Below are 25,655 nucleotides of genomic sequence, written 5' to 3'. Positions count from 1 at the left end.
TTCATGGCTACTCAAAGCCCTGCATAAGTCTAATTGGATGATCCTCTGACAAAAGTAATATTATTTCACTAAGTGCTTTTCAAGAGTATTCTAAATTAGCCGAAACCGGTTTGGCTCAATGGATAGAGCGTCGGCTTGGGGACTGAAAGGTCCCGGGTTCGATTTCGGTCAAGGGCATGTACCTTGGTTGCGGGCATATCCCCAGTAGGGGGTGTGCAAGAGGCAGCTGATCGATGACTCTCTCTCATCGATGTTTCTAACTCTCTCTCTCCCTCCCTTCCTGTCTGTACAAAATCAACAAAATATATATATTTTTTTAAAAAGAGTATTCTAAATTAAACACATCTTTGTGCATTGTTTACAATACTTATAATGCTAATTTATCATCTGGGATAAAAAACTAAATCAGTGACAAAAGAGTAAAACATATAATCTAGCCAAAGTAAATATCCTATATAATAAAAGACTAATATGCAAATTGATCGAACAATGGAATGACCAGTCACTATGATGCACACTGACCACTAGGGGACAGACGCTCAATGCAGGAGCTGCGTCCAGCCTGAAGCCCCCTGATTGCCCCACCAGTCGCCCTGCAGAGGGAGGCAACTGGCAGAGGTGGCAGGGAGCGGGCCCAGTGAGTGGCTGGTGCCATGCTGGCGTAGGCAGGTGCCAGTGGACGCTCCCTGATCTCCCCGCAGGGGGAGGCGACCAGCTGTGGCAGCATCACCCTGCCAGTTGCCCCAAAGATGGATAGTCCCTGATCGCCAGCCAGACCTAGAGACCCTAACTGTGCATGAATTTCGTGCACTGGGCCTCTAGTTTACATAAACTCTAGATTCTTAAATAATTACAATAAAGGGTTTTTTAAACAGTCTTGCTTCCAAATATATCTGTGATGGTGTTCTTATTTTATTTTATTTGTTTTGTTTTTTTAATTTCTTTTAAAGTAAGTAAGTCACAATGCTAAAATATGAAAAAGCTTGTTTGTTATTATATTCTCTTTAGGTTGCCCATACCATATAGGAAAGAAAAAGGAAAAAAAGAAAAAGAAAAAAAAGAAAAAGAAAAGGAGGATATTGCTACACCAGGTGCTAAACAATTTTTAAAAAATTGAACCTTTACTATTTATAAAATAAAGGTATTTTTAAAAATCCTCATCTGAGGATATTTTTTCCATTGATTTCTAGAGAGTGGAAGGGGCCCTGTCTGGTTTGCCTTAGTTGATAGACTCTCGGCCTAACTGAAGGGTCCTGGGTTCAATTCCCATTAAGGACATATGCCTGGGTTGCAGGCTCAGAGGCAGCTGATCAACGATTCTCATCAATGTTTCAATCTTTCTCTCCCTCTTCCTTCCTCTACGAAATCAATAAAACAATATTAAAATGCTTTAGAGAATGGAAGGGAGAGAGAAGAGAAATATGAAAAGGAGGGAAGTGGGGGAGAGAGGGGGGGCAAGAAACATCTATTGGTTGCTACCGGGGCTGGGGAACCTGCAACCAAGGTATGTGCTCTTAACTGGAAATTGAACCTGCAACTCTTTGGTCTGAGGATCAGTGCTCTAACCATTGATCAAAACCAGCAAGAGCAAAGTCTTGTTTTAAAAATAGCATTTATGAAAGTAATATTAAGATTTTAATTGCAAACATTTTTTCTATAAACTGTTGCAGTATAAACAAGAGAATTATCTTTACAAGTTTAAAACTTGAATCAGTTCTTCTAAATATCTTTATAATCAAATCGTTACTGCCAAACAAATTAGCAAAATTAACATTAAAAGCTGTAAGTTATAATGGTGGTAAAAAAGGGAATTACTGTTGGTGAATATTTATAATTATGTATTAAATGTCTTAAAATGTTAATAATCTTTGGTTCAGTAATTTCATTTCTAATAATCTATTTTAAATAGAGAGAAAAGATAGAGATGCTCATTTCTTTTAAAAGAGAAAGTGGAAAACCACCCAAGTTCTCCATAATAGAATAAATACTATTCTACTGATGGAAAACAACAAAAAATAAAAACCATTTCAATGGCTATAAAAATAATGTGGAAAATATTTATGCTATACCATTAGGTGAAGAGAGCAAGAATCAAAACTCTAAGATGTCAATTATGTTTTAAAATATAGCAATATAAAAGACTAGAAGGAAATGTTTTTAAAATAGTTTTAAAACAAGCACCTGTGGAAATTCATCTTCATCTGAGCTGTGAAAGTCATATTGCTTAATGTCACTCTTATTGATCACAGGCAAAGTCTCAGGAGTGGGTTGCTGAGATGTTATCAAAGCCTCTGCTTTAGGCTTCTTTGGGTACTTCTTCTTTTGACGAACCACATCAGAAGCCTCTTCTTTCAAAGACAAATGATGAGGGTGCTGTTAACATGACGATTTTCCCCCCAAAGGAAGAAATGAAAATCATTTTAGAAATCATGAAAAACTATACTGCTCTTTGAAAAACATACATTTTTTTACCCCAGAGGTGATTTTATTTACTGCTTTTATTATGCAAAAATTATATAATCATAAATTTAAAAATTTCTTACTGTCTATAAGATAAAAATTAATTATAGTACTTAAATTTGCTTATTTATTGTTATTAATACTTAAACTAAGATGTTAGTGATTTTAAAAAATTGCTCTATTGCAATCCAGCATTTAAAAATTATTTACATTTTAGTTTTATCATTGTCCTAATGATGAAAATTATTTTTATTTTAAAAACTTGAATTAGATTATGAATTTATTAACTAATTTCTATTTATTTCCAACTAAAAAAAAAACCTCAATTTTTTTTTAATTTATTTTTTTTTTAGGGGAAATAGCTTATTACCTAGGAAAAAAAAAAGTCACTTTTTAGAATGTATAATTACTGCCTCATCTGAACAATAATCAAACTGTTCTCAAGTTCCACAGAGTTCTGTTGGTACTTCAGAGGCCATATGGGAAAAAGGTAGGCCGACAGGGTGGGTTTCCAGACCCCACCTCTCCTCAACAGAGCAGCTGTTTCTGTTTTAACATACTGGCACTCTTTTTAATAAAAGGGACCTATCACTTTAAAAAGTTTGAAAATGACTGCTCTGAGCACCAAAGTACAAGCAGTAAAAATATTTAGGAAGTTATACATTTCCCCATGTAGCTCTCAGATTTTTGTTAAAACTACTTTATAGTCAAAATGGTACACACAATGAAAATGTTGCTTAAATGCCAAATTATTTAAGTGAGATATAATAAATTGTTTCATACACTGGGTACAGTTATACCAACTAAAAGAAAATCAAACTTCTTAGCAAGTGCCTATATTTTAAAGTGGGGGATGTGACAAAGTACAGTTAACTTTGTTATAGTTAGAACAACTATGGATGCAACCATATCTAAAAGTAGAATTTAAATAGGCTGAATGTTTTTTCTTAGAGATGACATAAAGTAAGAATCAATATATAATAAAGACTAATTCTGTCAGTTATTTGGGGCTGAGATTTTCAGATTTTATGCCTGCCAATCACATACCTAGGAAAAGCATTTATCTATATACTAGTAAAGTGGATTTAAAAAATAACTTAGAAGATGTCATTTTTTTTTTTTGCATTGATAACATTTTGGCTGGTTATAGAGGCAAATGTGATTTAAGGGTTATCAGGTAAGTGGGCTAGATGCCTGTGATTAATAAGAAAGAACTTTGGTGTTTGAACCAACATGAGTTGAGTAAAGGAGTTTTCCTGCTCCATATTCTTCCTTGACCTTTAAGAATGAACCCATGAAAAATGAGGATTGTGTATGTTTTTTAAAAGATGAATTTTCCACAAACAGCCTAAGTCACTTGTAAATCTTGCTACACAGCAAAGCTCTATTGTCTAATGCTTCAGTTGATACCAATTCCTTATTTAAACCTATGCTCCTAAAATTAAAGGTCTTACTAATTTTTGTATTATCTATTGAATACTAAATCAATATACCAAGTGAATACGGAATAAATACAATTGAATACTTTAATCAATGTGCCAAGAGAAAAATGAATGAATATAATCCTTTATTCTAAGAAACTAAAGTAATCACTGTGTAATTACTAGGAAAAAATAGTAGTCTAGAAGTCAGAGGACATTTTCAAATTATGTAGTGTAGATAGCAATTGATAATTGCTGGTTTTGGCGATGATGATGACAACAAGAATAACTTTCAATAGTCTCAATAAAGAATGCTTTAATTTTAGATTTTGACGCCTGCCAGTGAGTACGATGCAGGATTTGCTAAAGCTAAAGGTAATAACTAAACTTTAACCTTATTCTCTACAGAAGCAGCTTGCACAGTAGAAAGCATATCGTCTTTGATATAAGATCTAGATTCAAATCTTGAATCTGCCACTCATTAGCTATTTGATCTGGAAGTCACACAGAAGTAAAATCTATCTTAAATGCTTGTTATAAGAATTAATAAGCCACATGTATATAAAATACCCAGCAAAGTGTTGGCAAATAGTAAGAACTAAACACATGTTAATTACTCTCTTTAACTAAACTATACTAGGACAACTGCAAAAACCAATAACTGTGAAATCAATATTATCATACATGCTTCTCTCCAGAGGATATTCACCTTAGTTTTACATTCTTGGACTTTGTGATGATTTCCATTATGAAGATTTGCTGGAGTGGCATATAACTCTTTTTCTGATCTATTGATTTTCACTTCGTTAAGGATTTCACCACCATAGTCTCCCAAATGATATCTTGAAAAGGTAACAAAATATAAAAAAAGTTGCATATTTTAAAAATGAAGAAAAACCAATGATACCTCAATAAATTAGAACACAACTAATCAAACAGAGCAAACAATCAAGATTCTTAAAACAAAATTTGCATGAATAAAGAAGCTCATAATTGGGATTTAGTAACTAAAACAAACAAACAAACAAAACGACAACCCAAAACAAAAAAATTTCTTAGGTATACAGAAGACAAATTTCTTGTATATTTTATATTTTGAAGCATAGGAAAGGATAACTCCAGGAAATACATTAAATTTTGTTAGATTTAGGGACAGTATAATTATACAGGAAAATGACTAATAAATTAGAGAATATATTTTCAAAATGCATTGAAACAAAAAGTATTTCTATTATTTAGAAAATACAATAAATAAAACATTCATTTCTCTGAAATTTTGTTTAATAGAAAATTTAATACAGAGAATTAGACAAAATAATCTCTAGGTTCTTTTCTAAATACAATTCAATGATTCTGCAATAACAAGAACAAAAAATCAGGTGTACTTTGAGGATCTACACTATACCCAAAAACACCCCCAAATTATAACAATCTGCTTCAAAAGAAACAAGTAGCAACCACAATTCTTTAAAAAAAATAAATAAAAAAGTAGATTTTGTTAGAATATCCATTTCAATTGTTTTAAATTTAACAACAACAAACTCAATCTCTCTTTCTCTCATCTGGTTATATACTATCCATAATTTGACTAAAATTGCCACTAGTATATAATTGTAGCAGTGTTACCTTTTTTCCACAACTTCTAAGGTTAAGTGCAATAATTCTCGTTTTGTTTTTTCTCTTCTCTTAATCATTTCCAAAATTGTTATGGCTCTACTAAACTCTCGTCTTAGTTTCAACATCTTTTCATAAGAGGCTTCATCATTCTTACGATTCTATTGAAAATAAAGACAATTTAAAAAGAATAAGCAATTAATCCAGTTATCCACATTTCTAGTTTCATCCAACAATTACATTCTATAAAATTTAAAAATGTTAAAAGTTAAAAAGTCATCTAAACAACCACATAAAAAAACCTAACTCTGAAAATGTAAGTATAAGCAAATATCTCAATTAATATTCATAAAAAAAGTGTTACCAGCTGTTGAATAGAATGACATAGAAGGGATAATTCCAGTGTAACCAAATTTTTAAAATCTGCCTGAAACAAAAGCTAATGTATTAGAAAATGCAGTCCATTTAAATTGTAGCAAGGTGTTTTTCAATGACAGAGAGAACAGTTCTGTCAAATCAAGATTACCTAAAAATAGCCAAAATGGGTCTCTCTTCATCCATCCAGCTCTGCAATTGGGGACTGGAAAATTCAATATACTACAATGTAAACATGCACAATGACAAGCAAAGCTTCACTTCAGGAACTCAGATATAAAACCAAAAGTGGGATATAATGTATCTCAAAGATTGAGATTATCATGATTCATTGTAATGGCACCTCACTGCAGAGCAGAAAAGAGATTTAGGAATAACTATGAGTTTCAGAGTATTAAATACTAACTATGAAGTGTAGAAACAATTTGAACAAACTTAGAGCAACAGTTGTGTTTAATAACCAGAGAATGCTCAGCTATAATTAGCAGCATCTACTTGTATACAAAAGTTACCGTTTCCATCCTTGACTTAATAATGCAATATGATTATTAAAAAGAACCTGAAGAAAGCCAAATTTTATGCTGGAGGATTATAGAAGAGAAAATAAAACTTGAGAAAGATTCAAAGTTTTATTCTTTTATTTCTTTTAAACATAGTTTCTTGTATCTTAAAATTGATCAACACCTACAAAACATAATCTAAACTAAGTCCCATTAAGGTACTGCATATCAAACATTAAGAAATACTATGTTAATAACTCATCCCTTTATCTCATCAAGAGGAAAATCTTTTTTCCGTTCAGTAGTATGTGTATGACAAAAGGCAAAATCTAATGCATGATTTTAAGCATTTTTTTGGAGGGAAGGGGGGTTAGGCAGCAAAAATACCCTCTAATTGAAAAATAATTAGCATTATCAACAGCAAATATTAAAGTGTCCACTCTGTGCAGGATACTGCATGTCTCCTCTCCGCAGGAAGCTTTAAGTCTTATAAGAAAGAGAGACAAATAGATTACAATCCTATATAATAAAAGCCTAATATGCAAATTGTTCCCTTGACTGGGAGTTCGACTGCTTGCTATTATGTGCGCTGACCACCAGAGGGTGGTACAGAACATGACAAGTGCTGGCAGTGGGTGGCAGTGGAAGCACTGCCTGCCCCTATGGGCCATGACGAGAGCGGGACAGCGGTGGGATGGTGGAGCAGGTGAGTGGGCAGTGCCAAGCCAAGATGGATGCAAGCGGGGCCCAACTGCCCTGCTGGTCACCCCCACAGATGGCAAACAGCAGAGGCAGGGCTGCTGCCCGGCTCCCAGGTGCTGAGGGAGCTGGGCAGGAGCTCAATTAATCAGGCAGAGGGGGGTGTGTGAGGGTCTGGGGGGGCCCAGGTGCTGCCCAGGGCCCAGAGGTCAACTGGGACCTGCCCTTCCATGCCAGATACTCACGCTTTAATCACCAGCCAGGCCCAGGGACCACACCCATGCACGAATTTCATGCACCAGACCTCTAGTCATAAATAATAATACAAGGCTACAAGCCAGCTGAACAATATCCAAAAGAGCACGAGAAGCTTTTAAGATTGCTCCTTCTTCACTAAGGGTTCCTTTTGAACTATGTGCTTCTGCCCTTACTCATTTACTTCCAGCTCTCTGTAGGCCCAAATAACTACCTTTCCTAATTCTTTCTTTCCCCAGATTTATAAAACAAATTACACAGCATAAAGAATTCTCATACATCTTCAACCAGATTCCCCAAATGTTAATATTTCATATTTGCTTTATCTTTTTCTCTATGTATATAGGGTGTGGCAAAACTAGGCTTACAGCTGTTTGTGTGGATATAATGTAATAATTAATAAACAAGAAAACTGTTTATGTACTCACAACTAGTTTTGCTTCACCCTGTATATATACATATACATGCACATATGCTATATGTTTAAATATATGCATATTGTTATGGGCTGAATGTTTGTGCCCCCTGAGAATTCCTATGTTGAAATTCTAGTGTTTGGAAGTGGTGGTGATTAGATTATCAGTGTGGTCCTTAGGAATGGATTAATGATCTTATAAAGAAAACCCAAGAAGGCTTTCTGGACACAGCAAGATGACCGTCCATGAACTAGGAAACAAACCCTCATCAGACACTGAATCTATTGGTACCTAGACCTTGGACTTCCGAGCCTCCAGAATTGTGGGAAATATATGTTTGTGTTTAAGCCACACAGCCAGTCTTTGGTATTTTTATTACAAATGAACTAAGAAACATACATTTATTAACAGTAGTATTTTAAAGAATTTTTTTGGGGAAAAAAGGAGGATAAATACCCCTTTATTCCTAAACAAGTTTAAAGTGTATTTTCTAAAAATAATATTCTTATATAATCATAGTAATTATAAAAATCAAGAAATTAAGATGATGTATTCCTATTATCTAATTTAGATTTAATTCATATTTACCTAATTGTCCTACTAATGTTCTTTACAGCAACATAATAGTTATATTTTTATATATTTATATAATTGTTAAAAAGGGCATTAAGTGGGACAACAGTAATTTTTATTATTAAAATTCATTGAAATGTAATAATTTTTTTCTATCTAGGATCTAATTTAGGATAAAACTACATTTAGTTGACATGTTTCTCTAATCTGATTTTCTACAGTGATCATGACCTTTTTATAGATACATGTATTTAAATATGTTTTTATTGATTTCAGGGAGAGGGAGAGAAATATCAATGATAAGAGAATCACTGATCGGCTGCCTCCTGTACATCCTCTACTGGGGATCGAGCTCACAACCCAGGCATATGCCCTGACCAGAAATCAAACCGTGACTTCCTGGTTCATGGGTTGATGCTCAACCTCAGAGCCACGCAGGTCAGACGTGACCTTGATATTTTTGTAGAGTAGCAGCCATTTATTTTTACAGAACATTCCTCAATTTGAGTTTCTTTGATGTTTTTCCACAATTAAGTTCAGGTTATATATTTTTAGTGGGACTATCACTATAATATTATATCCTTCTCTCACCATATTTCAAGTTAAATTATATCTATTTGTTCTATTAGTGCTGATGTTAGCTTTGATCACTTGATTACGATGACACCTGCCAGGTTTCTCTAGTAAAATTACTACTTTTCCTTTTTAAATCAAAAAGTATGCGGTAGAACTTTGTATCTTGTTTTTCATCAAATCTCCCCCTACTAATTTTGTATACACTGATTCTAACTCTGGCTTGAAACATTTTTACTATGGTAGTTGCCAAATGGTGATTTTCAAATTCAATGATTCCGTTGACATTTATAAGTTGCAGTTCTCTTTTAAGGAAAAGAGTACCTTTGTCTTATCTATGGGTCTGTATATCAATCATCTATTCATCCACCCATTGATATCATTATGGACTCATGGGTTAGTTATATTCTATCGTTTATCCATTATTCTTATTTATTCTGACACTCAAACTTTCTTAGTTCTGCTCAGTGGAGTCCTCTTTCTGACATAGCTCCAACATATTTTAATCACATTTTTATTTTCCAGCATAGCAGAATGTAACAAGCTTATCTTTATGGTTTCTCAGCCCCAGACCTGGAATCACTCGTTTTTCTAAGAAGCCCGGTTTCTTTTTATGAAAAACAGTATTTAAAGTCACAGTCTACATGCGAAGCATGCCCACTGCTACTGAGTCATTGCTTCTAGACCCTCTCAGATAATAGAGTTAGGAAATATGTATGTAATATATATATGCATGTACATGTGCACAGAGCTATATATATTTCTAACTGTACTGATATATTAAAATCCATGAGTTTATACTGACACCTTTTCTATATGCTTTTAAGATGCTCCTACCCCCTACATTCAAACCCACTCATTCCCTTTACTCTTCCTCAAACGTGTCTCTGCTAAAGGCCAATTCCTTTCTTCCTATTCCAGTTCTGACTTACTGCCAAATCCCTGGGGAACTGGTTCTCAAACTGCTTCACTTTAGAATTAACTGTAGATCTTTTTATAACCAAGGATAATTCACAGGTGACTGTTACGTGCAGTCACACTGACAACCACTACCATGAGACTTCCCTCTCCTGTTTGTCTTGCTTCTTCTGGCCCACAGAGAGGCAGGAGAGAAGGCACACATGCTAACAATTGTTTCTCTGGGGTTGAACATACTAAATGTATATTGGGATTCAAGACTTCCCAATCAGTACATTTAGACTTGCTGGTGCCTTAAGACTATTTCATTTAAGAATGGCCTAAAGTACTTAAATATTCCAAGATTAAATAATAGTTTGGTGAATTAAAATTAAATTATAGACTACCAAGCAAGTATTTCAGAAGTCCCCTACTTTTTGTCTTTGGATTTTGTGGCAATAGAGAAGAAAGCAAAGAATCTTTGCGAGCTGTATTCATTTTTGCATATCCCAATGCTTGCCCACCTCTTAAACACCTGGGGCAGGGATAGTGAGTACTCACTGTTAACTGCTTTCCCAACTTTCTCATTTTGAAACATAAACATTTCTACCAGCAACAGCATGCATGAAGGGGAATAGTCTTTTGCCCCACAATTGAAAACATAGGAATAAAAAGACTACTGGAAAAGAAACCACACCACTGGTAAGAATAAGGGTAGGAATTAAGATTCAGGAGAAAGCTGGACTAGTTACTACATAATGGAGAAACACATAAACACAAGAAAGCATAACGAGCAATTCTCAACACTGATTAGAAAATAGTAACTTAACCTATTTAAGAATAAAACACATTTAAACATTTAAATATTGTTTAAAATGCAATAAATACTTCTTACACTTTTCCTTCAAGACATGGCTAAAAGTTTATGCTTTGTAATATATCTAATTACATTTCTTTTAAAAAACCACTAGCAGTTCAAATGACTCAGACAAACCTTTCCTTCCTCATGCCCAATAATCTATATTTACACATTTTATTATATTTACAAATTTATCTCACTCTAATCTTTTCTAAGGCACTAAATCTTCATAACATATCTTAGATTTCCTTAGTTAAGAACTAAAACACCATTGAAAACTCAGCTCAAGTTAGGGAATGCCATCTACACCAGGGAAATCCAAGAAAGAGTTATGTAACTCTGCTTGTTAACCAGTAGGCGAGTTTCTCCTAAAGTTCTGTTCTATCCCTGGCAGCTGTTAAACTTCCAGCTGTTACACTAACAGCTGAGGAGGACAAGCTTTCAATGTTAGGAGAAACAGAAATTCACAGAAAATGTTTTGCCTACAATTATATTTCCTTATGGTTTTTACATTTATGTTCTTAGTATTTTACAATGTTAGAGAATGTATTACCATGTGTGGTTCTTACTGTTAGTTATGAGAAAAGGAAGGCAATGAACACTCATCTGAATAATGCTTCCCTCTACCATGTCATTCCACAGCATGAGACCTCTTACTTAAAAATCTGGCTTATACTGCTTATGAACTTGCCAAATGGGGACACCTTTATCAATCTGAAATCCGACACACCTGACAACTCAGAAAAGGAGAAAAAGATTCCACTGTATTACCTCTGACTGTTGGCATAACAGGCTTGAAAATGAACCTTTCCCTACTTCCCACGATCGTATCGTAGCTAGAGACAGTAAAGGCCATTATTTACTTGCAAGGATTAGAATATGGTTTCAAAGGAACTGTGAGTTCTTGGGCTTCCCAAATAAAGAATATGTACAGATTGTCATAGTTTACTGAAGAGATCAAAAATGTCCAAGGTACATAAAGACATATAATTCCTTATATCACTTCAACTGCAAGTCTAAACTGGTATGATCAATAGATTTATAAGGGGCATGGGATTAGAAAAAAACTGTATACAGTTATCAATAAAATCTACTGAAAAGCGGGATATCTAACATAAAGTTCAACAATATCATATTGTCTCTTTATTTTCAAAGTATTGAAAATTATTCAAATTGTTAGCAGAAAAAAAATACTTGTCTTAAATACTATTAAGGTACATTCAATTAATTCAAATTTAAACATTACCTTTCGAGTTTGCATTTTCTCTGTTCTCCTCCGAAAGGCAACATAAGGGTCATTGTTAGTAGAGCCATCTCTTTTCTCTTGTTTTATCTGGGGGATGAGGGATGGCCCCCTGCAGTTTTTACGTTTTCTCACCCAGTAGTCATATACTGCTTTAATAAGGTAATCATCTTCGTTTAGCAGCAGTTTTGCTTCTTGAAGTGTTACAAGCTAAATTTAAAAAATTACATATTATCAACTACAATGCTTGAAAAAGAGAAATAAAAAAAAGTTAAAATTATATATTTGGTAAAAAATGTGATAAGATATCATGATGTCAGATAACACAATTCAATTCAATCAAAGGACTTATTAATAGGAGATTTAAATGAAAATTTATATTTTGCCCTGATAGGTAGGGAGTATCACCACTTAAAATATTTAAGAAGCTTGGATGAATGATAGTTGGGAAGACAATAGATTTATGCCTCAGGTAAGTCTTGAACTAGAAGACAACTTTGGTCCTTCAAAATTCTAATATTCTATGATTCTACACACTTGAGTATCCACTAATTTTCAATAGTTTAACTTTTTTTTCTGTGTATTTATCAACAAAAACTGCAAGATAAAGCTTTCTTTTTCTCCCTCTCCAAAGTAAAAGATAAATACAGGTTGTGGCAAAAGTAGGTTTACAATTGTTTGTATGGAAAATAATGCAATAAATAATACAAGAAGTAAACTCATGTATTCACAACTGTAAACCTACTTTTGCCCAACCTTATATGTCCTTATATATTGTAACTAAATATATAATGCCTGTTTCAAAATTACAAAAGGAAAATTTTTAGCACATTTCCAGAAGTTTCAACACCCTGTAATTTTAAATTTTTTGTACCAAGTACAGTTAAAAGCAATTCCTCTATCCAAGCTGGTTATATTCTAGATAATTTCTGTTCTCAACACTCCTTCTGTTATGTGACAGTGTCCTATGATGGTTTCTGTAGTAACTCTGTCATTAGTATCTCAGGGATATACTCCTTTATCATGCAGCCAGTATATTGCAAACAAATCTCAAACTAATGTTTGTAAAAATTTGCTTAGTCATATGTTTCCTTGCTCTTTATGAAACGAAGGGCAAAATTTTCTCACTCAAATTATAAGATCCAAATATGAATTGATCTGGTGTTTTTATGAAGTCATCTAAGGAAGGCATGATGCATCAAATAAAAATCTAGTATGATCTGACTTATCTATACTAATAAAAGGGTAATATGCTATTTAGACCAGGTGACCATATATCTTCCAACATCCGACTTCCTTTTGGACACTTGGGGGGCAATCAAACTGGCAGGGGGGCAGTTGGAGGATACCAGGCAGCAGGGGGGGCAGTTAGGGGGCGATCAGGCAGGCAGGCAGGAAAGTAATTAGGAGCCAGTGGTTCTGGACATTTCTCAAGGGTCCCTGATTAGAGAAGGGTGCCAGGCTGAGGGATGCTCCCTTCCCCTGCAGTGCACAAATTTTGTAAACTGGGCCTCTAGTATGGGTATAACTTTATAGAATAATGTAATGATCACTTGGACTTCTAATCCTATGACAGTGATTACTAGGGCTCATTCGTTGGTTTCTTATATAATTTGGCTGCCAAGATAGTTTGACCACAGAAAGAAAATACACTGACAATGTGAACTCAAGTATTCTAGTCCATGTAACAACTGCATTAAAATTTTAAGTGGCCATTCTTTGGTTTATTCAAGGTCTCAGCAGAGTTAGCTTAAATGCATCTGAGAAGCTGAGCAATTTTGTCTTTCAAGTGAAGGGCTAGAGGCTGGAACATGAGACCAAATGAAAAGAATCAATATTTCCAAACATCAACTTTAAATGGACACTTTTTTTTTTTTTAAACTTTGGTTGAAGTTCTCTGGAATGGTGATTTGTGCCCCCAAAGTCTACAAGGACAGTGGCAGAATAAGAATCAAGCATTATGGATGTGATGAAATTCCCCCTCACGCTGACAGCATCACAGCATCATTAGCAGCTCTCGTGTGCTCCGGGGAACAAGGCAAACAATGCTGTGGTTATGCTACATGTGCTTGAACTGTTTGGTCATTCTGCTTCTGATAAAAATTTTACAACATTCACTCAGTAAATAAAAAATTTAATCTAATCTTAGGCTGGGGAGAAGGATCGAATTCTTTCCATCAAACAGCAGAGCGGTAGTGAGTGTCTTATATAATAATACTATCAAAATAACACTATCCTGTTGCAAGAGGCATTAGGGAATTAAAACACTCCCACGGATTTCCTTCTCTGATGCTTTCTGCTCCTGCTAGAAATTTCCTTCTGCCTGGTTAAGTACCCTCTTTGTATTTCAGGTCATAAGAATTCAATACACAATGGCCTGGTCGCCCCACTGCTGTTCAGTCGTTTGGTCATTCCTCACTAACTCCCCTGCTGGCCTGGTCACCCACGCAAGCTTGTCACTGAGCAAAGAGAACTAAAATAAGATAATGATGATGTATGTGTATAGCTAATTGTATTATTTAAGTGCTTTTTGTTTATCTGGTCCCTACTTAGAAAATAAGCTCCACAACTTGAGAACTTGTGTCACCTCTCCTGTTCAGCTGAGCACTTAATAAATATTACTGACTGAATGAAAAAAAGCATATTAAAGAACAAAGAGGTGAAGATTTCTAATATAATTTTGGCCACTGTAATTTCTGAGCAACCACGGAAAACAGTAAAAATACCAAAAGACTGACTGAGCCTAAAATTGTTTAAAAAAACCCACAAACAAACACCCTATCTAATAAAAGAGTAATAAGCAAATTGACTGTCACTCCAACACACAAGATGGCCCCCCCCCCCCCAATGTGGACAAAAAATAGCCACCACAAGATGGCAAGTAGGGGAGGGCAGTTGTGGGCAATCAGGGGAGGACAATTGGGAGGGAACCAGGCCTTCAAGGGAGGGCAGTTGGGGGTGATCAGGCCTGCAGGGGAGGGCAACTGAGGGGGGGGGGGGCAGGCCTGCAGGGGAGGGCACTTCGGGAGGACCAGGCCTGCAGGGGAGGGCAGTTAGGGGCAACCAGGCTGGCAAGGGGGGGAGGGTAGTTAGGGGTGACTGGGCCAGCAGTGGAGGGCAGCTGGAGGGAACCAGGCCTGCAGGGGAGAGCATTTAGGGGTAACCAGGTCGGCAGGGGAGGGCAGTTAGGGGTGACCTGGCCAGCAGGGGAGGGCAGTTAGGGAAGATCAGGCCTGACGGTGAGGACAGTTGTGGGGGACCAGGCCTATAGGGGAGAGCAGTTGGGGGCAACCAGGCTGGCAGCAGAGGGCAGTTAGGGGCGACCAGACTGGCAAGACCTGGGAGGAGATTGGTAGAAAGGCTAAATACGAGCAAAGTCACTTTACAATATAAAAGTTTATATTAATATATCACACAAGTATACCAACATTTGTTTTAAAAGTTAGTTTTTAAAAAATCTAATTACAATATCAACACATGTTTATAGTAAAATTGGAAAACAGAATGAAAAAAAAACACACCAATAATTCTATAACTTAAATAAAATTATTGCTGCCATTTTGTTGGACTTTCTTGTTCTTTATTCTATGCACAAGTATAAATTTAAAACTTTAAATAAAACTCATTTCCATTTAAACAATTTGGTATCATGGTTTTGAAATGGCTAATTATAAAATCCTATTTAATAAAGAGGGACTATGTTAATTGATCCTTATGCCATCACAAAGATGACAGCCAATAGGAGGGAATATGCTACTGCCCTGCCCTCAAAGATGGCAGTGACCACAGCCACAAAATGGCAACACCCAGTCCCCTCAGCCCCACCAGGGTGGGCAGGCATGTGGCAAGGCCCGGCCCAACCCCAGGCAGCCCTGGCCACTCCACACACCTGCCTCTGGAGTCCCCCAGTCCTCTCAGTCCCCCAGCTGGCCTGAGGTGCTGGCAAGCCTCGGATGGTGGCTGCCTGAGGCTCAGATAACCAGGGCCGGCCGAGGCTTGTGCTGCTGGCCATGGCAGCAGCAGAGGTGTGATGGGGGGGTCGCCTTTCCCTGATTGCCGGGTTGCCTCCCTTCCCTGAGTGTTCCTGGACTGTGAGAAGGGGCAGGCCCAGCTGAGGGACCCCCTGCTCCAATGCATGAATATTCATGCCCTGGGCCTCTAATGAACTAATAATTTTGAATGACTGTATGCTATTCCACAATAAAAACAGTCTGTAAGTTACTCTGAGCATCACTATTTAAAAATCTTTGATATTTTCACTAATTATTCTTGAGAACAACTCCTAGAGGTATGATTCCTAAATCAAAAGGTATAAACATTTTATACTTGACATATGCTACCTAATTACTTTTCAGAAAGACCATACCAATGTAAATTCTGTATACCAAATAAAGACTGTCTCACTAAGGAAAATTCACTTCTTTATGAATAATTTTTCCTTCACTTAAAATTTTAATACATAAATAACTCTAAAATAATTTAAAATAGGAGTACCTTAATATAAATCTGAGCAACTGAGCAAGACTTGGTATGAGATGCTTGCCTTAGAGACCCAAACAAGCCAATTTAGTTACTGAGGCACTAAAAAGATAGCCCTATGAAAAGGATCAAAAAGACATTATAATATTGTAAGTAGTACTATTTTATATCCAAACAATAAAAATGTCAGAACAGTACTCTTTATACTCCCAAAGAAAGAAATTATGCTTACATATTCAGTTTAAGAAATATTATAAATAGAAATTCTAGGATGTGAGGAAGAGAAATTCAAAAGACAGTAAAATGCAATATAATTTTAAGTCTAAAGAAAATGTAAAATAAAGCTACTAATTGGATTAATTATAAGACAAAAGACATTTTTACAATGTACAGTACCTGATTAGAACTGGCTTTTTCAAGTCTGTCAATCATAATTTCAAATTGCAAAGGCTTAATTTCCATCTTTCTGTTAAGTCTATTTAATAAGGTCTCATCTTCTGAATCCATATCATAATCTGGTTGCTCGTTGTCTAGATTAAAGGCTAGAAAAGAAAAGAAAAAGTGTTCAAATCAGGAAAAATTGTTTACATATGACCACAGAATACTCTTAAACTATAAAGCATTGACCAAAGATGGGCTCATGAGCAGACATCTATAAACTGGCTTCAAAGACAAAGGGAAGAATGAAAATATAAAATTTTAATTTATATACGTTTTAAAGTTTACTAAAAGCAACAAAAATATAAATATTTATTGACATGTTAATGTAGTAGCACAATGAGAATCTGTGAAACAAAATTAAGAATACAGAAATAAACTCAAGTACAAAATATAATGAAAATGGCATTTAAAATCATTAAGGACAAAACCGATTATTTAAAAGGGGAGGAGCTGGCATGAAAGACTAATTATCTTTAAAAAATTAAGTTTGTCCAGGGCAGTGTTGCTCAACGGTTGAGTGTCCACTGAACCAGGAGGTCATACTTCAATTCCTGGTCAGGGACTTGATCCACAGTGGGGGGCATGCAGGAGGCAGCATCGATGATTCTCTCTCATCATTGATGCTTCTCTCTCTCTCTTTTTCCCTTCCTCTCTGAAATCAATAAAAATATATTTTAAAAATTAAGTTTGATTCCTGCCATCATACCAAATGATATATTTATCAAATTTTATAGTAAAAAATAAAACACATAAAATATTATAAAAAAATGTAAGGGCAAAATCTTGTATGGAAAGGTACAAGCTCAGAAATCATAAACCTGACTAAATTAGTGCAAATACAGTAACAATGGTATATTTTACTTATTAGACTAAGATCTAAAACTTGATGGTAAACTACTTTGGAAGGCAGCTATGCTCACCACTATACCACCAACGCAGCTTTGATAAACTACTTTGGAAAGAATGGGGGAAGGAGGCCTTCTCGAGCACTGTGAAAAAGTAAATTATAAACTGATATTTACATTTAATTTCTATTGTAGGAATTTATCCGATAAACTTACACAGAGACAAAGACATAGAAATAAGAGTTTTAGATGTGACACTATGAGAAATAAAAAATATAAAACAAGCAATGGACTAGAGCAATAAATGATGGTTTGTACATAAACTGATGCCCTAAGATTAAATGACAATGACGTATGTGTATTTATATGCAATGAAACCAATCTTTATGAACATTGAGTAAAAAATCTAAGGTACAGCCCTAGCCAGTGTAATTCATTCACCGGGCATCATCCCTTACACTGAAAGCTTGCTGGCTTATTTCCAGTCAAGGCACATGCCCAGGTTTTGGACTCAATCCCGGTGCGGGGATCAATGTCTGCTCACATCGATGATTTTCTTTCTCTCTCTAAAACTCAATAAAAATACTGGGAGGGGAGGGGTGCCTAAAGTACAGAATATTGTATAGTGTACTAAGCTATCTTTTTTAACAAAAGGAGTATATGAGTATGTATAATTTTATAAATACACAGAATATTTTGTTATTTTTATTATTTTGAATCCCCACCCAAGGATATGTTTGTTTATTTTAGCAAGAGGGGAAGGGAGAGAGAAACATTGATGTGAGAAAGAATATCATATGGGCCCTGACCAGGGATAAAACCTGCAATATAGGTATGTGCCCTGACCTGTGAATTGAACCCACAAATGTTAGGTGTAAGGAACAAACACTCCAATCAACTGAGCCAAACTGGCCAGGGTTGCACAAAATATTTTTAAAGGATTACTGGTAATAGTTCTCCAGAAGTGGGATTGTTAGGTAGGAAGTTAGATATGAGCTGCTGGGGTGGGGCCTGCCCTGGGGTTCTATACAGGGGTCAGAGCACATTGCCTTCAGACTGCTTCTCTATTGGTGGCCCAGCAGCCAGCAGACCACCGAAAAAAAAAAAAGAGAGAGAGAGAGAGAGAGACAGAAAGAGAGACAGAAAGAGACAGGAAGAGAGAGAGAGAGAGAGAGAGAGAGAGAGAGAGAGAGAGGGAGAGAGAGAGAGAGATTACTTCAAGTTAAAAGGACCTTTCAAAGTCCTTTAGATTGCCTTTTATTTGGATACCAGAGGCCCAATGCACAAAATTCATTCAAGAATGGGCCTTCCTTCCCACGGCTGTTGGCACCGGCTTCCTTCAGGCACATGGGACCTGGGCTTCCCTCGCAGCCCTGGCTTTGTCCAGAAGGTCGTCAAAGGACGTCTGGTCTAATTAGCATATTATGCTTTTATTATTATAGATACAGGGTGGGGCAAAAGTAGGTTTATAGTTGTGAGTTGACCACCCACAATGGGGCTGATTTTACCCCGATATTTGGAGATATGCTCTGCCAGTGGCCAGCCAGTGGTGAGGCAAGTTTGTCTAATTCAAGGGGTAAGTATCAGATTGTCTGTTGAGGAATTTCAACTCCATTTTTATTAATAATGGTAGAAGTCTGAAGGCTTAATTTGTAAAGATTAATCCAGAAAGCCAGTGGACCCTGGAGTACAAGGCATGCTGAAGGAAGGTACTGGCTCCATACCAAAGAAGATTAAGTGAAAGTCTACAGGTTGAACATGAACTCTCCCACCACTGCCACCCCACTATCTCATTCCCACCCCCAAAACAAAAAGTCAGCTATCCAGGAATGAAACGGAATTCTTTCTTTTTGGGAAAATAGACCAATTGCCCACAAACAACATTAGATAAATGATCTTACTCAAATATGGACAGTCAAATAATCTAAATATTTGAGAAAGGACAGCTGGTGGGTATTTCTCTCTCTCTCCCTTCTTCTCTATGTATTTTTTACCACACACACACACGAGGCCCAGTGCACAAAATACGTGTACTCGGGGATGTGTCCTTCTGCCTGTCCTTTGCCCTCTTGCATTCCGGGAGCCCTCCAGGGATGTCTGACGGCCAGGGAGCGGGCTTAAGCCTGGTAGCTAGACATCCTTAGTGCTGTTGTGGAGGCAGGAGCCTTGCCAGCCATGCACCCGGCTCAGGGCTTCTGGCTGAGTGGTGCTTTCCCTGTGGGAGCACATTGACTACCAGGGGACAGCTCCTTATTGACCGCCTGCCTCCTGGTGGTCAGTGCGTGTTATAGCGACCAATTGTTTGGCTGTTTGGTCAATTTGCATATTAACCCTTTATTATTGTATATAGAATTAGAAAAATAAAGAGCAGAAACAGGATACACTTAGACATTAAAAAATTAAAGTTTAAAACTATAATAGCAAAAAGTAAAGAAGAGCAGATTTCTCAATAGCAACACAATAGCACAATCAATTTTCAAAATTATGAAGGATAAAGGTATTCAACTCAAAACTTTCTACCCAGCAAAACTATCAATAAAGTATGAGGCTAGAATAAGGATAATTTCAGACATGCATGGTCTCAAACATTTTTACCTTCCATGCACCCTTTCTTAGAAAGCTATCAGAAGGTGTGCTCCATTAGAATGGAGTAAGTCCAAAAGGAAGAAAGCATGGAATCTAGGAAATGGGGAAATGAACACATGAGAAAAGCAAAGAAATTCCCAAGATAATGGATGATAACCAAGCAATAAGCCTAAAAGCAACCAGTCCAGAATATAGCAACATAATGTATGATTCCAGAAAAAATAATTTCCACGGAAGAAGAAAAACTGACAAATTATCTGACTGTTTGAACATATTAAGAAAGTTATTCACTTCTGTGGGAGAATTTGTGGTGACTTAACCAAAGGTACATACAAGAGGAAGCAGATATAAAGATAAGAAAGTCATCTTTGAAAATAAAACCTAAACAAGAAAGGATATGAAATTTTTATTAAACTGTTGATATTTGCAGAATGATAATACTGCATACATTGGATAATGATTTAATAATGTAACTATAGCCAAAATATGGAACATGGAAAGTATACTGAGAAGAAAAGTAAATTTTAAATAGGCAGAAGTAAAAAAAATAATTTATTTTTTTAAAGTTTGAAAAGCATTATATAAGCCTATTATTTAAAAATATAAAGATAAATACCCCCCCACCACCAAAAAAAACACACACACAAACAAAAACAAAAAAATCCACACATACACAAAAAAACACCAAGAAGTAAAATATTTGAAGTTAGTTGAATCTCAGAATGGGGAACATACTGCCCTTTTTAGAAGAAAAAATTTTCAACTAAATGTAATGATACAGGCATCACTTCGATTTTTAAAATATGTACTTTTTAACGAGAGAGAGAGAGAGAGAGAGAGAGAGAGAGAGAGAGAGAGAGGGAGGGAGGGAGGGAGGGAGGGAGGGAGGGAGGGAGGGAGGGGAGGAGGAGGAGGAGGAGGAGAAGAAGGAGAAGGAGGAGGAGGAGGAGGAGGAGGAGGAGGAGGAGGAGGAGGAGGAGGAGGAGGAGGTTGTTAATGATGGGAGCAACAGGTGAAAAGATTCCACTTACAATACGGTTCATGAAGACCAAAGTTGTGAAGTAACAGAAACTAAGAGGAAAATAGTAAAAAATTCCAATTTCAGTTTGCAGCCATTAATAATCCTTATACTAATTCCACCTTTTCTGCTTTAGTTACATGAATGAACATCAACCTTACAATCAAAAGTGATTGTTTAAAACACTTATTCCTTGTAAAAAATGTTTCCACAAGGGTCAATAGAGTATATTTCAAAGTTTTAAGCAGAAATTTGTTTTCCTTTGATCTGTCTGTAGCCTTAAACAGTTCCAGTTAGTTTTAAGTAGCTTAATAAAACCCTAATTCACTTGTTGCTTGAAAGTACTGTAAATTACAATTACTCATAATTTATTATGAGTAATGCTTTAAACACTGATGCAATTCCTACTGTCTTTAAATGTATGCTTTATATACATTGCTTAAAACACTGATGCAATTCCTACTGTCTTAAAATGTATGCTTTATATACATTTTCTCTAATCCTCATGGAATACTGAAAGGCATGGTACCTGTATCTTCATTTTGCTTACAACAAAACTGAGATTTTAGAGGTGATTTAATTACTTTGCACCAGCTCACACAGACAATTTGTACCCAAGTCTGCTGGATCGAGAAGTCCATGCTGTTTTCCTTTTACTCCAACTTGCCTAAAAGGAGTGCATCTATTTCTCCTTTGTTGTTGTTGTTTGATTCTTTTGTGGTATGAAAATTTAAAGGTTTACTATAATGCAATCTTTCCTTTATGGTTTCTGCTCTTGCCTTAAAAAAACTTTTAACTTTAGGTCAAAAAGTTATCCTCACATTTTTCTCCTTAAACATGTTAACACTGTCTTTTAATATTTATTTCTTAGTTTCATGTTTTTCCACATGGATAACTACACTGACCCAGTACTACCCTTGTTTCCCCGAAAATAAGACATCCTCCGAAAATAAGACCTAGCACATGGAAAGATAAGACATCCCCTGAAAATAAGACTTAGCTCAACTTTGGGAGAAAAAAAGTTGTAAACGTATAGATTAAAACACTATTGTCTTGAGTTAGAGTAAGAAATATTATATAAACTCATGATAGATTTTATCTTAAAAAATTTTAATTAGCTATTTCCTAGTGAGGTCCACTAAAAAGTCTTAAGAGACAATGGCCAACCCAGTGCCCTGACTGTAGTCTCCAAATGATTTGTCACTGAAAGGAACAAAAGCTCTATGGAGAAATAGATGCTTTCAGATCTGAGCCAGGAAATATAGGGTATGGCAAATGTAGGTTTACAGTTTTGAGTACATGAAACACCGTTTATTCTTGTATTATTAATTACTGTTTTATTTTTATTACAGCTGTAAACCTATTTTTCCCCACCCCTGTACTAGGTGAGCCAATAACTTAGTTTTCTTGCTTTTTGGTCTGGCAATGTCAAGACTCAGAAGTTAAACTGAATAACATTTTTTCCTACTGACCAAAGACAGTCGTATATATGAGTATCAATGAAGATAATAATGCAGTAAATTGAAACATAATAAAAATGTATAAATCCATGATTCATAAGGATTCTAAAGGTGCCACTACACAATGCCCCTGAATCACATGGGGCAAAGCTGACTCCTGAGGAAATTTTAAACAAAAACAATAAAAAATTTTTTCAAGAGAAATGTGATTAAGAATAAAAATTTCTGAAGGAGTTCCTCCTCCAAAGCAGGGAAAGTTTCTTAAGAGCACTGCTTTAAGGTCTGGCTAGTGTGGCTCAAGAGGCTAAGCTAGTAACCATGTTGCTGGAAAATAAGTTGGAATTCCATTTAAGGAAGACCAACACCCAGAGACGCCAACCTCCTCCCTCCCATCTTATTATAGTTCAGATAATAAAGTAGTCTATTAAAACAAAAACAATAAAACCCGAGACAGTTCTTATGGGGGAAAAAAAAGAAGTTGTTAAAAATTATAATCAAGTTTTAAAACAAGGGAAAAAAAAAAAGGGCTTTCTAATTCATCTTGTATACTTCCAATGAAGGGGCAGACGGATGCATTGCTTGACCTTTTTTTTTTTTTTTTTTTTTTACCTTTTGTTAATATCTATCAGATACTTCTCTCACACCCTAATAATTACCTTTACTTTTAAGTTAAAAAAATAACATAAAAACTCATTCATCTACATACATATTTTCTCTGACTTAAAATAGCAACTAACTAAGCAAAACAGATTTAAAACTGTTTCAAAAGTGGATAAAGTTATATGAGAATGGCAAGTTCTGATTTAAATGCTTATAGTAGTATTATCAAAATTACTCCATTTTTATTAGGAACATTTTTAACCTGAAGTTGTTTGTCTTCTAAACAGGAATTAAAGAAAATAGAGAGGCCAAAGATACAAAATGCAGTGAGAATGGAGACATTTCCTATACTTTCAGAGTTTTTTCCTTACAAGCTGATTTTTCTCTTAAATTCTACCTGTATTATTGAGGATCTATAATATGCCAGGCACTAACAACAGAAAGGAAGCATGGGGATGCCGAGTTTAAGTGCTACTGAGTCTTAAAAAAATTGTAAATTATGTGCAACTTGTCAAGAGGAAAAATACAATAAACAAAAATATGCTGAGAGATCCAGATTCCAATTAGCTTTACTCAAATTACATAGCAGCTATCTCTTCTCTAGTAAACAGAGGTAAAAATCTTAAAAATTCATAGTTCCTAAGGATAGTCAGTCACAAACCAGAACCCAGATGTTCAATTAATCACATTATTCCCTCTTCTCATGTTGGTGGAAAAACACCAGGTGTGGAGGGAAATTATATAACTAAATATGGTTACTGAAGCAATGCTTAAAAAGTGAAAATCTCAATGTCATAAAATAAAACTTGAATAGTTTTTATCTTTTTAAGTTTTTTCTTACTACTGGAATCCATTTTTAAAAAAAATATATTTTATTTTTTACAGAGAGGAAGGGAGAGAGATAGAGAGCTAGAAACGTCGAGAGAGAAACATCGACCAGCTGCCTCTTGCACACCCCCTAACGGGGATGTGCCCGCAACCAATGTACATGCCCTTGCCCGAAATCGAACCTGGGACCTTTCGCTCTACCACTGAGCCAAACCGGCTTCGACTGGAATCCATTTTGAATTTCCCCCCATTTAACTCCCCCTACCCTACTCCTTCCTGTGAACTTTTCTCTTTCTGGCATACCACTACTAGGGTCATTGTTTTTTTAAAACACATACACACACAAAAACAGCTCTGGCCCATGTTGCTTATTGGTTAGAGCAGGGGCTGGCAGTGGCAGGATCTTGTTTGATTCCCAGTCAAGGGCACTCTCCAGGATTGCAGGTTTGATCCTCAGCCCTGGGCAAATATGTGCCAGAGGCAACCAATCAATGTATCTCTCTCACATCAATGTTTCTCTTTTTCCCTCTCTCCCTTCCCTTTCCTCCCTTCCACTCTATCAAAAAATCAATGAAAAAAATATCTTTGGGTGAGGATAAATAGCAATAAAGAAGCAAGCTAAAGTGAAGATCAAACATACGAGTTAATTTACGAGGATAAGAAGTTACACAATGCAGAACTAGAAACACCTTGTCTTACAGATCAGAAAACCATGACCTGTCAAGGACTTCAGTGGAGCACAGATTTGAGGGCTTTGACTCAGAGCTCAATACTTTGCCACACAGATGTTCAATTAAATCTTTCTAATCACAATAGCAGCAATAAAAAATTCTTTCAAAATTAAAAAGAACAAAAATATAGAAATCAAAATCTTGTTTTCTTTGACTTTGGACTTAAAGGTTCAAGCTTATCAATTACAATAATAACCAAATATAATACAAAATAATCTCCAGATAAAATAATTACCTGTTGACTAAAATGCTTATAAAATAAGCTATTGTGAACCTAGTGCATCAGATACTTAGGCATTTGTTAAAAAAAAAAAAGTTAAAATAAACAAAGACAATATTTTCCTAAAGTTATTTCAAGTCTAGAAAATTTCCAATATTTACCTAAGAACTAGCAATAATATTTCTTAAAAAGAAGCAAAATCAATCTTTATACAAAGCCACTACACTACTTTCATGCATCTTTATGTTTCCTAAATGTATAACTTCTAGAAAGTATTTGCCAATACTCAATACCTCTAATGAAGGCAACAAATTAAAACAGAGGTACAAGTGTACCTTGTTTGTAAAGGCTTTTTTTTTTTTTTTTTAATGTTTTTATTGATTTCAGAGACAGAAACATCAATGATGAGAAACACTGATCAGCTGCCTCCTGCACTCCTCCTACTAGGGATCAAGCCCGCAAACCAGGCATGTGCCCCAACCAAGAATCGAACTGTGACCTCCTGCTCAAGAGATGGACACTCAACCACTGAGCCCCATCGGCAGAGAAGTAAAGGCTCTTC

At 35.8% G+C, this 25,655-nt stretch overlaps 1 protein-coding gene across 2 annotated transcripts in view; it reads right to left on the bottom strand.

Moving 5' to 3' along the window:
* The window catches only part of EPC2 (enhancer of polycomb homolog 2), a 107,143-nt gene that overhangs the window by 22,309 nt on the left and 59,179 nt on the right, over nt 1-25,655 (bottom strand). The window contains exons 3-7 of one of the 2 annotated variants that reach the window (XM_084893036.1): nt 16,761-16,906; nt 11,889-12,095; nt 5,508-5,656; nt 4,591-4,723; nt 2,182-2,373 (exon numbers count right to left, since the gene is read on the bottom strand). In XM_084893036.1, coding sequence (XP_084749162.1) covers nt 2,182-2,373; nt 4,591-4,723; nt 5,508-5,656; nt 11,889-12,095; nt 16,761-16,906 — 827 coding nt within the window. The remainder of the gene's footprint in view (nt 1-2,181; nt 2,374-4,590; nt 4,724-5,507; nt 5,657-11,888; nt 12,096-16,760; nt 16,907-25,655) is intronic. The other variant, XM_084893037.1, reaches the window with a different exon arrangement.

Source organism: Pipistrellus hanaki (assembly GCF_964339955.1).
Source record: "Pipistrellus hanaki genome assembly, chromosome: 8".
NCBI lineage: Eukaryota > Metazoa > Chordata > Mammalia > Chiroptera > Vespertilionidae > Pipistrellus > Pipistrellus hanaki.
This window is presented reverse-complemented; position numbering and strand designations above follow the sequence as displayed.